Source organism: Gallinula chloropus (genome assembly GCF_964237585.1).
Source record: "Gallinula chloropus genome assembly, chromosome: 17".
NCBI lineage: Eukaryota > Metazoa > Chordata > Aves > Gruiformes > Rallidae > Gallinula > Gallinula chloropus.
The window spans coordinates 14,396,967-14,410,606 of NC_140102.1; the positions used below are offsets into that span (position 1 = coordinate 14,396,967).

The following is a 13,640-nucleotide window of genomic DNA, read 5'->3' on the forward strand; positions in this document are numbered from 1 at the left end:
TCCAGGCTGCTCTGATCCCCTGGTTTTTAGCCCTTCCACAAGATAACCACATCACCCTGTGAGGTAGGTAGCTGATAGTAGCTATTCGTTCCTCTTCCTTAGCATGATGAGGACAGGATAAAACTAGGTTTGGGGAGAGCAAGCTAAAATCCATCAGGAAGAACATTGAGGACAAGAACAATCTATAACCAGTACGTGAGCTGAAGCTGAGGAGAAAGCAGCCAGACAAACAGGTGATGAAATAGTGTGTGTGCTGATATGGGGCAAGAGAAGGTTCGGTGGCTGCAAAGCTACCTTGTGTGGGAACAGTGATACTGGGAAGTTACAATGCAGAAGTGGAGAACTCCTGATCAGAAGCTGCACTTGGGTAATAGTCAGGTTGTGACATGGTGTGGCATAAGCAGTGCAGAAATGCCATATTTCAGCAAAAAGAGGAAAAAAATACACCTTCAAAATAGTCAGTTACCAGAAGAAAGTTTGGTTTGGTTTTGTGTGTGTCTGAGGATAACTGTGTGGCCGGAGGAGATTGGGTGTTGTGGCTCAAGCTGCTTTTCTTTTCTGTCACTTCACATACCTGCCAAATTATAATCTCTCCTCTTCTTGCTAGCTGCAGCCTTTCAGCTAAGAAACTGAAATGACAAAATTTCAATCTTCTAATTAAACACTTACTAAAACTTGTCAAGAGTAGTGTCTGAGCTTCATTTCAGTGTCAAGTGAAACATTGTCACAGGCTCATGGTGTAATTTAGGTTGGAGGCTGTGTAGTCCACCACACTGCTCAGAGTATGGCCAACTTTATGTTGGATTGGGTTGCTCAAGGGCTGCTCAGCTTTGGAGTATCTCCAGAGATGGACACTGTACAACTGGGAAACCTGTTGTAGTGTTCAACCATTACTCTGAATTTCCCTTCACAACTATTATTGCTTGTGTTCAGCTCTTAGCGACTGGAATGATGCATCAATCATACTCTGACTTCTCCAGAGCATCTTCCAGGAAAAAACAGTGGAGACAAGGCCTGTGTGGTAGTTAGTGTTCAAGTACACAAATACCCAACAGAGATGGATCCTCAGAAAATAGTTCAAGGCAAAAACCTGGTTTAAGTCTTCTTGTTTGCATCACCTCAAGTACTGGAGCCCTAGGACAGAATGACTTCTCAGATATTTAAAGCTGGGTGATGTTAGTATGACCTTCAGCCCCTGTGCTTCAAGTCTTAAATGTTAAGGCTATGAGACTGCAACATGCTGCTAGGAAGGATGGTGCCAATTCCTTCACTGGATGTGTTGGCTCTGTAGGATTTCTTGAAAATAAATGGTCCTGGTGCCTCTTCCATCTTCTACTCTTTGCTGATGGTGCCAAATCTGTTCTTCCTGGATCAAACAGAAGAGCTAATGCAAAGGAAATGGTGGGAGCACATGGGGTGGGCAAACTTCTGGGGTGCTTAGCTTAGATCTGGGATTGCCCCTTCCCTGAGTAGTGTTTCTGAGACGGTGGTAGAGTTCAGAGATGTTTTTTCTCAGCTTTTTTTTTTATTTTGGCAGAAGTTGTTGACTTAGGAAGTGATAACATTTGAGGTGCTTATCTGTGACTAGCAGCTTTGCAAGAGGAATGCTGATGAGTGTGTTGCAAAGTGTTTTCTGAATACTGGCAGGAATAACGTGGAATTATTAACATTTATATTGGAACATTTTCCTCCTGTTTTTAAACTTCTCTACAAAACTCTGGAGATCCAGCGGCTTCTTCCAAACCTCATTAAATTCAATAAAAAGCTTGTTGCAGATTTTGTGAAAGCTTTTATTCTTGGACCTAAACCACACACAAGTTTGACTCTCTTGCTACCCTAAATGTGTATCTTGCTGCCTTTTAAAGCAAGGCTGTGGCCAGAAAGCTGTCTCTTCAAAGTCAGGCTGCCTTCCCAGCTTTCTTGTTTGATAGGCTTGTGGAGTTACTCCTGTCAGAGGTGACTCTGTACAAACTGAGCAGCTCTACAGTTGAACTTGTTGCATGATTAGGCTGGTACCTCAGAGTAAAACTGCCTCTTTTGCTTTGTGTGCTGCATTTAATTACCAACCCATAAAACTGTTGGGTTAGTGTTTGGCTTGTTGGTGGGGAGTATTTTAAAATAAAATTGAAAAAAGCTGACCTCTCTTGCATGTAACCAAAAGCTGCTTTTAGAAACTCTTTTATAGTATTATAATTCAGGGTTAGCTGAGGTGTTTAATGGTTGTGTGTCCATTGTGTGAACTATTAGGATTTCTCTTGTTTGATGACTTTTAAAACTATTTATTTCTGCTACATCATATTCTTTTTGTGTGCCAAAAGTATCTTTTTTTCCTCTCATAAGCCATAAACTAAAGGTCACAAATGCAGAATAGAGATTTTTTTTCTAATGAATCAGAATGTGAAAATTATCACTAGCTATCATAAAATCTTTTAAGGTAGGAAGAGACCTCTAAGATCAAGTCCAACCACCTGTCCAACCCCACCATGACAACTAACCTGTGTGCTGGAGTGCCACGACTACACGTTTCATTGGATACCTCCAGGGATGGTGACTCCACCACCTCTCTGGGCAGCCTGGTCCAATGCCTGACCATTCTTTCAGATATCTATCCAAACTTCCCCTGATGCAACTTGAGACCACTTCTAACCAAGCACTTAGAAAGTGCAGAATTCTGTGTTTATGCAAGTTGGACTTTCCAGGCGCTGTTGGGATAACTTCCAAGTCATTGTGAAGAGCAAATCTTCTGGTACACTGGATACAAGGGAGTGGTATTCCATCAGTCTGGCTGCCTGCGTGCTGTAGGAGGATTCAGCTTTAGTCCAAGCTTTAATTTTAGGTTTTGGGTATTTTAGTGTAGAGCTTGGTGTCCCACGTGACTCAGGCTGTTGGAGGAGTCATTCACATACCATAGAAGACACCTGTGAATACCTGCTGATGTCACTGCGTAAGAATGAGGCCAATTGGAGTTTATACATAGAATTTTTGGGGGGCAAACATATTTAAGTTGCAACACATCTTTTTAGGAAATAATTGTACAGCACTTAGGAAGCCCCACAGATAAGGGTGTTTTTAGTTATTAAATTAAAACATGCTTTTGAAGATCCATATAAAAGCATATAAAATGAGCTCTCCTGTAGTTGCAAAGTAACTTTTTAACATCTATGTACCAAAGGGTATTACAAAAAAAGGATTGTATTGTGGCCATGCTTTCTGCACTGTTCCCTACCAGAAGAGAGGCCTTGACCAGCACATGTGTACTTGTCAGTCTCATCGCTGAATTCCCTCCTGGGGCATATTTAGATCTCAGCAGTTATGACTTAGTATTTTTCACTTTTCCTCTTTAAGTTTAATGTAACAGTTGAGTGTTTTGTGTAAGTTCTTGGCTATTTAATGAGGGTGTTTCTCCATTGAAGGCTCCTGTTTTAAGGTACCATCTTTCCATTTGCAGTTGCCAATGTGACGTATCGGAAGAGCATCGCCTGAAGCTTTCTGGGGCAAAGAGGGGCTGGTTTAGTATCTTGTTCTTTGGTAAGTCAATCTTATTATTTTGATAAGACAGTCTACTTGATGGTGGGTTCTACACTTACAATTGATTACTCTCTGAATTAAGAAAGCATTTTCCAGTGTGTTAGACAAAAGTCTGTATTCTGCTGATTTGGAATTTGCAAGGTTTAACTATAAAACAGGCTGCTTCTGACTTCAGTGTACATCATCTGATGTGATTCCTTGTCTGTTCCACCCCAAGTGATGTGTCAGTGTCTACATTCCCCAGTAAATACATCTGAAGGCTATTCAATTACTCCTGCATTCAGTGCCAGGAAAGAGGGGGGAACCTTGCTGTCAGGGATTGAAATGTGGGAAACTGTGTTTATCCTTATCTCAGAATAACTTCCTTCCTCGTGTGAGAGGGAGAGAAGTGTTTCGCTTCAACAGAAACATCTTTTGCTAAAGGTGGATCACATTCTTGAATCTTTCATGCTCAAATTTTTTAATACTGCTTTGTCAAAACCTTTGGATTCCCATCTAAAACACTTGCAGGAAGACTGACACACAATGTAAATAGCTGTGTTTTGAGGCTGAGGGACAACTTGGTTTGATTTTGGTACTAAAATAAATGGAATTCAGGATCTGGACAGGGGAAGGCAGGGGAAGAAAGTGAAAATGCCTGGGTACTTCCTTTTTCTTTTTTCTTTTTCCACTTTTTCTCTTTCCTTGCTATAAAGTCTAATTACATCTAAACACATGTGAATTTAAATGATCCTTTATAATAATTTTGAATAGTTAATGGTGAATAGTTACTGCTTGTCTTAATGTGTATAATTTAGTCCAGAATGTGCATCTGGATTAAAAGATAATTAAGATGTTCCTGTACTAGCTGAACAAGAGGCTGAGGTTACAACCCTTACTAATCATTTATCCTTTGAAGCAGAACATGAAGATGGAAAATCAACAAGACAAACTCTTTTTTGATGTAGTTTAATATATGTGAAACCAGAGCAGAAAGGGCAGCACAGTAAACTGATAACAGCCCCTTTTGGCCTCAGTTCTGACAAATATTTCTAACATATTTCTAACAATAGAATAAAATTTCACTACACTGCATATAAGTTATCTACTATTTATATGTGATCCTATTTAAGTAGGAGCCTGAGTCTGAGGGGACTCTTTATGAAGATGTTTTCTTGGTCAGTTATTACCTAAGCTGTATTGGAACAGTTCTGTTTCATTCCTGGGAAGTGGCTTTACAGTTATGGGAGGGCTGATTGTTTGCCAGCTGCAGCCAAACAAAATGATTCCATTCTTCCACTCATCAAAAAAGATGGTGGAGTCAACTTGAGAAGAGATTTTTCTGGGTTTGTGCTGGACTCACTTCGAAGTGGCGCAGTGTGGGGATGATCCTGGGTCACTGAATGGGCTTGTTGGGGTTCATGGTTTGCAGGATGTCCCTGTTCTCACTGCTGAGGCACAGCTCAGATCTCAGCCTCCCTGTGCTTGTCACACAGTGTCATTGTTTTTCTACTCACATCACTATCCTGGAAGAGTTTGCTAAAAGTACAGGTGGCAATGGGTTAGAAAGCTTTGGTATAGACAGAAATTCAGGTTGAAACTGTGGCTTTGGGGCTAATTCCCTCAATCTCAGTACAGGCTGCTACTGAGCATAGCGTGTGGTCCCCATCCCTGGTCCCAGTGGTGTTTCCTGCCCCTTCAGCTCAGTCTGGTGATCATGAAGGGAATGGGCTCAGTCTGTTGGCATGATGGGAAATGTGTTATTTCTTCCAGTAAACTCACCACCTATCAGATCAATGACCACCTTTCCAACAATTCAGTATTTCTTGCTATTTTTGCCAATAACTTTTAGAAATGCTTTTGTGTTGTGGCAGTTAAGTTCAAGTGTTTCACTAATACCTAGAAGCAGCATGAGCATGTAAACTATTAGTTTTAGAACCAGCCTTAAAAGCTCTTGTACCGTGCCTGTTGGCAACATCACAACTTATATCTGGTAATCTTGATTGAAACAACTGTGCTGTTTCATCCAGCTTTCCTAAAATTCAATTTAAAAGGAAGATTCTCACACTGATGTCAAAAGCCACAGTAGTATAACAGAAGCTGTTCTGCAGATGAATGCAGCAGTTAGGAATGTGTTCTGCAGTACCTTGGGTAGTCTCTGCTGATGGCTTATGATGGATGGTAGGAGCACAGCTGTAAAATTTTAAAGATGCTTTTTTCTAATAATGTCCTTATTAACGTGTGTGGAGATGGTTGTGCAGTAAACTTGAAAAATAGATCTAATCAATCTGAAGCATAAAAGGCCAATTCTGTTACAGCACAGTGCCTAAGACATTAAAACTTCTAATCAGTAATACTAAGCATGCTTTAGCTTTGTAATAAAGCTCATCTTTTTAATTAGGTCAGTGTTTCTTTGGTAATTGTGCTTGACGTTGAGGGAGGAAAGTATTTCTTTCTATATTCAGAAGGCTTTGCTATGAAATGTTTAAAGCTTTCTTCAAGGTGTATGTAACTTGTCTGGATTAATTGATCTGGAAACATTTGGTCCTTTGGTCTTAATGACTTTAACAGTGGCTGCTCTTCTGGACGAGCAGCATCGGTGCTGGTGAAGAGGCAGTTGGCTGCAGAAGGCAGTAGTGCCAACAGCAGCCTGCAGAACTGCTGAGGCATTCCTATAAATATGTCCGAGCTCTCCCATCACTCCTCTGGCTGGATGTACACTTGACAGCTGGGTGTGTAAGCTTATGATTATTTTCAGGGTGAGGAAGGTGATTTGTGTAAACCTTACAGCTTTTAAACCCATCTTCTCTGGAATCTTTGTTATATCGGGGTATCCTGCAAAGCTAATCCAGCCTGCACCTTTCTTGATGGATGAGCTGTGCGATAGTGGTTGATTGGACAAATAAGGTTGTTGTTTAGCCAGCCATCAGTTTAAATTTGATTGAGCAGGAGGTTCATTTTTAAAACCTTGTAGCTCAAGAAAAGTCTATCATGTAATCCAGAAAACATACAGGGAGAAGCAGAAGCCAAAATGCATCTGAGTGCTGAACCCCTCCTTTCGTGGTATCTCCAAGCCAAGAGGAGACGTGGCTCTGGCAGATAAGCGAACCCACACACCACACACACAGGGTACCACGTCATGCTGCGATCGAGCACCAGCTCTTGTTTTGAATACAAGGGCTGGAATTTTCTAGCCTCTGATATACTAGAGGTCAAACCTGGTGAATTTATGGGCTTTTTAGCCTTTATTGTGATTCTGGGAATGTTCTCATCAGTTACAGTATGGGTTATATATCAACTACCTTCTGCTGCCTTTGAAACAAATGTTAAATAATTCTGCCTTCTTTAAACCACTCCTACAACACCACTGTCTTCATCATGCTGTTGCTAAAAAGCATTTCTAGGTTTCCTTGGTTTCTGATAACTTAAAGGAGTGTTCTTACTCTTTGTTGTTCTAGCAGGTGTGGAAACTTCAGTGCCAGTTTTTTATTTTTCTTTATCAGTTTCCACAGTTGGTAGACTCAGAATTCTATCATGTATATATATGATATACATGTTTATATGTACTTTTTGTATTAATTTTTAGTGAATTGGTGTGAGTTCAGCATGGTTCTGTTTGTAATTTATTCATATATATGTGTCTGTGTACATGTCCTTCTGCAAGCTGGGGGATTTTGAATGTACTTCCAGACACTTGTTACGTGGTTTCTTCTCTACCCTGGGGATGTAAAGGTATCTTGTTAATTCAGGATATTCCTATTTAAACAGAGGTTTTGGGGACATGTGCTGTGGTTTCTTCTCACTGATCGCTTCTAAAGAGCAGGATTAGTTTCAGAATATGTGTATCTCCTGCTCCTTTCCCTTGGTAGATCTTCTGTAGAATATAGGCCTTCTCTTCCTGCAGTGGTCATGTGCCTGTGAGCTGATGGGTTCGCAGTGCTTTCCGGTCAACAGCAACACTGCTGATGCTAATCTGTGAGGTGATACAGGAACTGAGAACTGACTGAACTCAGCTGATGCATTTTCATTTGAATCTTATGTTCTTTAGAATGCAAAGCCCATAAAATACCAAAATGAGTCTTTTTTTTAAAAATAAGAACCCACTAATAGAACTGAACATAAGAGAAATCTCAAAATCAATGGTAATCCCCATGTTCACTTCCATCATTACATTCCTAATAGCATCAGCTGCACAAATGTCAAGACAGACTGCTCTTTGATACCTCCAGAAAACGTGTGGGTAATGAAAGATCTGGGCATTGGGAGATGCTGGAGATAGCAATTCATTAGTTAGTGATCTGGAGCTCCTGGAAAGGTTGGTGCAAGAAAATGGGTATCTTGATACATTGTGGATATAGAAAATGAGTCATAACTATAAAATGAAGCATTTTATCGGTGGATGAATTCTAGTTTGTATGCCATAATTGAAACAAGATTCTTTCAGGAGGGTCTGTCAACCTGTAAGATCAGACTAAATGATCGCAGCAATCTCTGGTTTTATAACTGATGGATTTGTGAATCACCATCTGCAAGTGACTTGGGAGAAAATTCAGGGTGATTTAGAAAAATGAACATGTTTTAATTTAAATTATATAAACAGTGATCTAATTGCTGCATTCAGATGGGTATTCTCCCAGCAGTACATTCAGAGATGATTTTTCAGAATGAACAGGAGCCAGACACATTTCAAAACAATTTTGTGTCTCAGGAGGGTTAGTTTATATGGATTTCATCTTTTCATAATTACTGCTCACTTGCAGCTTGTGAACAGATGAGTTCTCAGTCTTTAAAAGTTAATTTGTATTTATTTGCCAAAGAAAATGAATTTAACTTTGTTACACTTCTCTGGTTTTCTAGATTTTAATAAGCGAAGAGGAGCCTCAGATTATTGTGAGTGAAGACGAGGATTTCTCCTCCAGTCCAGGGCCTGTCATGGTAAGCAAAGGGGGTTTTGTAGGGTCTGTTGTAGAGTGGAATAATCCCAAACACGTGAGAGAAACAAGGTTTACACGTGGGGTTGTTGCCTTAAGTAATGTGCTAGACTATACTAGCACTTTCTAATAGTGTTACAAGTCCTTCTTTTTATATAACTTTATTAATCAGGCTGTATGAAGGAACCCTCATTCTTATATCCTATTTAGTTGTTTGAGTGGTTGTCTTTGAAAGTTCAGTAGCTTCAGAGAACTTGGCCATCAGTAACTTCCTAAACACTTCATCCCCTTGTGCTTTTCATTGGTCACTGGCAGCTTGCTGTGTGGGGAAGGCGGCAGCAAGTGACAGTGCTGGAGTTAACTGTAACACTTTGTTTCTCAGGATGAAGAGACTCAGCACAGCCTTGAATGCATCCAGGCTAACCAGATTTTTCCTAGGAAGCAGCTGATCCGAGAGGATGAGAACCTTCAGGTAATCACCATGCTGCTCCTTGCCAGTTTGGAGCACAGTATCTCTAGTTGACTTGTGTATTTTCTGGACTCTGAATTTTCCTTTGCAGTTGAACACTGTAGTAGAAGAAACATGTTTTCTTTTGCAATACTTGTATACTGTTGGTATTTACTTTGCATAAAATGGATACTTTCTGGTTTCTTAATTTTCCAAAGTTCCTGTTGAAATACATTTAGTTCAAGTGATTTATCCATGCAGACACTCTTATCTCAACTGAACAGGTAATAGAAAATATTTTAAGCTAAGTTGGTGTAAAACCAGATTATTTTCAAGCTGAGTGCTTACATTTTTCACCCAGTTTGGCTACATTGGGCTTAAATCACATTTTTACAGTTGCAGTTTGTGTGCTGTGTAATACGACTGCAGGTGTTCTAACCCAGCAGCGTGTTGTGCATTTCTCTGCAGTGAGAAATATGAAGCAAAAAGTCTTTATTGTCCAGCTGACTTCAGCTGCAATAGCACTCAGATATCTAGTCTGAGCTGGTTACCTGAGCAGAGCATTACTCATCTTGTGTTTTGCCTACTTTAGGATGAATTTAATAACATTATGGAAATGCTGCTCTCCATTAAGTAAGGAGCGAGAGCATAAATCAAGGAATTGGTCAGACTGCTTGCCAAAATGTGAGGATATTTTAGTCAGGTTCTTCCTAAAAATTCATTATATTCCCTGACCAAGCACTTAATACTGAGGAAAATGAAAAGAAAATGAGGAATCACTTTTTAAAAGTCACAATTAACCTCTGAACCAACCTTACTCAGGACTTTCCTTCTCAGCAGCAATAGCTAGGCTGAATTCTCAGCAGTGTTTCAGTTTGATTTGATGATGGTTTGTGCTTCCAGCAGTTAAGATATTTTTGGGAAATGGTTTCTGAACAATTTTTCTTACCATTCTGAAGGTCCCGTTCATCGAACTTCACGGTGAGAGTACGGAGTACGTAGGACGAGCAGAAGATGCCATCATTGCACTTTCTAATTACAGGCTTCACATCAAATTCAAGGAGTCTGTTGTGAATGTAAGTGTTGTTTGTGCTGCTATGGTAATACAGGTATTCTGAACTTGATCCACATAATTCAGGGTAAAAGATCCTGCCTTTTAAGGTTTGGGGTAGTGAGAAATTTCTATGATGTTCAAATCCCATTTTTCAGGGAGAATGGATAAGGTATTTAGGCATTTTGCACATCTGAAAATCAGGCTTCCTAAGGCAACTTCACTCAAATTTGTGTTCTCTGTATATCTGTTCTCACTAAGTTCTGTGTATAGTGTGTAGGTCTTCCATATGGCTCTTTGGAGCACCCAAGCTTGGGGTTCATGCCTTGCTTGGAGCTTCAAAAGGCAGAAGTAGGTCTGTCTACTGAAGTTACATGCCTAAAGCTGGGCAGTGTGAATGCAGTAAGGGTACAGTGCATGTTGGAGATCTGTGAATTGGACCTCATCTTTGGATGCCTGTGCTCTTCCTGAAAGCGCTTTAATCAAGGGATCTCTTCTTAGTGTTACATATCCACTACTCATAGAATCATAGACAATGGGGGTTGTGTAGCCCCTTGCAGGAGTGTAATACTGATGTATACAAGTCTACTGGTTGTAACTCCATTTGTAAACAGCATAGAATTTGATATGACATTGTGTAGCACAGAAATACTTTTGTGGATATTTGCAATAAAACCATTAAAACAAAGTCTAAAGAATCAAAGCATTATTTTCTTTTTACTCCTGATGATGTGAGTAAATCTGATTTACTCCTTGTTTCAAGACAAATCCTGACCCTGGGTAGTTGTTCACAACTGTCCTGTGTCAGTCACAAATTGTGAACTAACCAGTGGTGAGTTGAATGTAAAACACCAAAACCACCTGTTATTCCAAAGTGGAGAAAGCAAGGGAAACAAAATAGAACAACTGACAAGTGTCCAACATGTCCAACACGTGTGACCCAGTGGTCTGGAACATCAGTGAGGTCTCCTGTGCATCTAATAGGTTTAATTTTTGATGCCATATCAATCTTTAATTTTTTTAGTGTTTTGTACCAGAACCAAAGTATTAGCAGTAAAATCGCTTGCTAAGGGAAACTCAGTCTTTACTGGCTTCTGTTGTATCTAATTGTACAGCTGTGTGAGCTACAGATTTAAAATGTGCCCTTGTCATTGTTACCATTCATCACTTCAGTGCTGCTGTAGTTCATGAAGTGTCAGTGCAGGCTGAATATGCCTGTCTGCTGGGCTGGCCAACATCTGCACCCAACGCTCAGGATGTGGGTTTTCCCCTCAAATAAAGGCATTGTTTCTGAACATGGCAGTTACTCAGCGATGCCAAACATTTGTGGAAATTGAAGGGCTGTTACCTTCCCCTGCTGACTGTACAAAGATGCAAGTACCTGCATGTAGATAACCTGACTCTTCACTTCTTGTTCTATAATCAATCTTGAGCTATACCTTGAGGCTTTGAAGTTAAGCCCTAAGTGCCACTGTGCATTGCAGTGTTAGCCAAGGGTTGGCTGGGTGCTGGGATGCCTTGGGTGCAGTCCAACCAGAAGCAGCTCTACGTGCTGCTGGCACCAGAGAAGGTGTATTATGATGTGTTTTATAGCATTTTTTTATTGCTTTGTGATAAATGTGAAATCTAGGACTGAATTCTGCCAGGGGGCCTGCTACAATAGAGCTGTGCTGTTACTACTTGTGGTTAGATTATTTTTGTAATGAATGTTGTACATCAGCTAGACTTGACAAAGGGCTGAATATTTAAGTATTTAAAACCAAGGAGCTGAGACATGAGAAATGAGAGTAGCCATACAAGTGTAGAGCTTGCCCTAAGGAATGCCAGGAAATTATAGTGTTCCCTTGTCAGAGAAGCCACTGATGCAGGTACTGTGCTTCCTGTCACACCTGTCCTGGGGATAAGTGGGGATATGAATGTTGAAGAATTTACAAGTTAATATTTTTGAGCAGTAACAACAATGATGTTTTCTTAAATAGCCTTCATGCTCAGGGATGAATCTATAAACAATTGTACATATTAACATGATAATTTTGCTTTCCTGACTTTGATATCCAGTATTCTTCCCCCCTTACTCTGGTGTCTCCAAGGTGCTTAGTCCTGCTTCATATGTCATCCTTAACCAGAGAGGTTCCATTGGATAGTGTAGCAGGTAGTGCCAGATACAGAGTATTCATCTGTACCCATATGTGACCATCATTAATGTATTATGAGCTCTACTGGAATCCAAGGCAGACAAGATTTGGAGTATCTTTAAGGATAAAACATGCTTGCAATAGTTGGGAACTATATTTAAGTTAAATTTTGGAGTAATAATAGCTTTGGCTATTGTTGATGAAAGCTATTGATCAGATGGTATTTTTCTAATTTAAGTCTTCACTAGAGTAATTTGTGATTGCATTCATCTTGAGTCTGTCTTACTGCTTTTCTATCACTAGAGCAATTTGGAAAACACCTGTAAGAAGACCTTTTTAAAATGTATAAATGTTTACTAACCTCAGGAGTTGGGTTTTCATTATTTCAAGTGATTTCCCTAAGAATCACTATCTGAAGTCCAGCCACACTAACGACCTTGTCACCTTGGGGGAGAAGTCCTCCTGTGTAAGAAAGAGGAATCTTCTCTTGAAGTAGGTGGGATGTTCTCATGGTAACAATGGTCTTCCAGAGAAAGCAGTGTGCACAGCAATGAGAGTAAAGGCAGCTGCATGAAGGAAATGGAATCCAGATAGAAATGGATTCCTGTTCGTTGCTTTCTTACCTCACTGTTCTCTTTTTTACAATTCAAAAGACTGGCTGTCAAAGTGATACTTGTGACACCTCAGTAAGTAGCACAGTGCTGTTAGATCATTTGCTGCACCCCTGCTTGAAAATAAACCCATGTAGAAGTTGATAATGCTCATGTTGCAACCCTGCAGAAAACGGCTGCATGCAGCAATCTTTTCCATGGATAGTTTCCTAGATCACAATAGTAATAGGAACATGGGGTTGTAAATGCAAAGGCAAAAGGTCCAGTAGACCATGCAGAAATTGGAGGGATTACAACATTCAGAAGTGTTGACTTACATTTATCCATGGGATAAAAACGCAGACTCAACAGGGATCTCTCTGTGCACATGGGATGTTTGGTTCCCAGGCTGATCTCTATTGATTGGCTTTCCTTAAGAAAATCACAAGCCCTGCAGCTGGTGTTTCTGTGTAATCATTTGTCTTCCTCTAAGCTCACTGCATTAATAAAAACTAATATTGCAGTGTAGCTCATGAAACTGCAGGCTTGGATGTGGCCCCTTTCAGTAGTTGAATTTGGACACAGAAAAAAAGTCATGCTGGGAAGATGAGGGATTTTGTCTTGGTGATTGAGTTTTAGTATGAACAATCCCTTGCTCAGCCCTTAGTGGAAAGATGTTTGGTTTGGTTTCTTCTTGCATATGAGTAGTAAGTGTAATTAGTTGTAATTAAAAGAAAAAATTTGCTGTGGGTACTTCTTGTAGGTTATATGAACAAGATCAGACCTGTGAGGATTTGACTCCCTCCACACAGGAGAGTCCTTGAAGTCCTTCTGAGCTGACCTGGCACCCTCAGTTCCTTCCTATGTTATGTTATACCATGCTTCAGGACATACAGCACGTAGCCTTGGCCTTGTGCTGTTTAACCAGTGTGTAACATAACCCTGACATTACTTCAGACTCTGAACTGGGAAAACAAG

The 13,640-nt window shown here is 40.2% G+C and overlaps 1 protein-coding gene across 1 annotated transcript in view; it reads left to right on the forward strand.

The window, feature by feature from the left end:
* The first annotated feature begins 3,458 nt into the window (after window positions 1-3,458).
* Window positions 3,459-13,640, forward strand: part of MTMR3 (myotubularin related protein 3) — a 45,999-nt gene continuing 35,817 nt past the window's right edge. Inside the window, exons 1-4 of the mRNA XM_084272155.1 lie at window positions 3,459-3,528; window positions 8,365-8,442; window positions 8,821-8,910; window positions 9,846-9,962. Coding sequence (XP_084128281.1) covers window positions 8,440-8,442; window positions 8,821-8,910; window positions 9,846-9,962 — 210 coding nt within the window. The 5' untranslated portion in view covers window positions 3,459-3,528; window positions 8,365-8,439. The remainder of the gene's footprint in view (window positions 3,529-8,364; window positions 8,443-8,820; window positions 8,911-9,845; window positions 9,963-13,640) is intronic.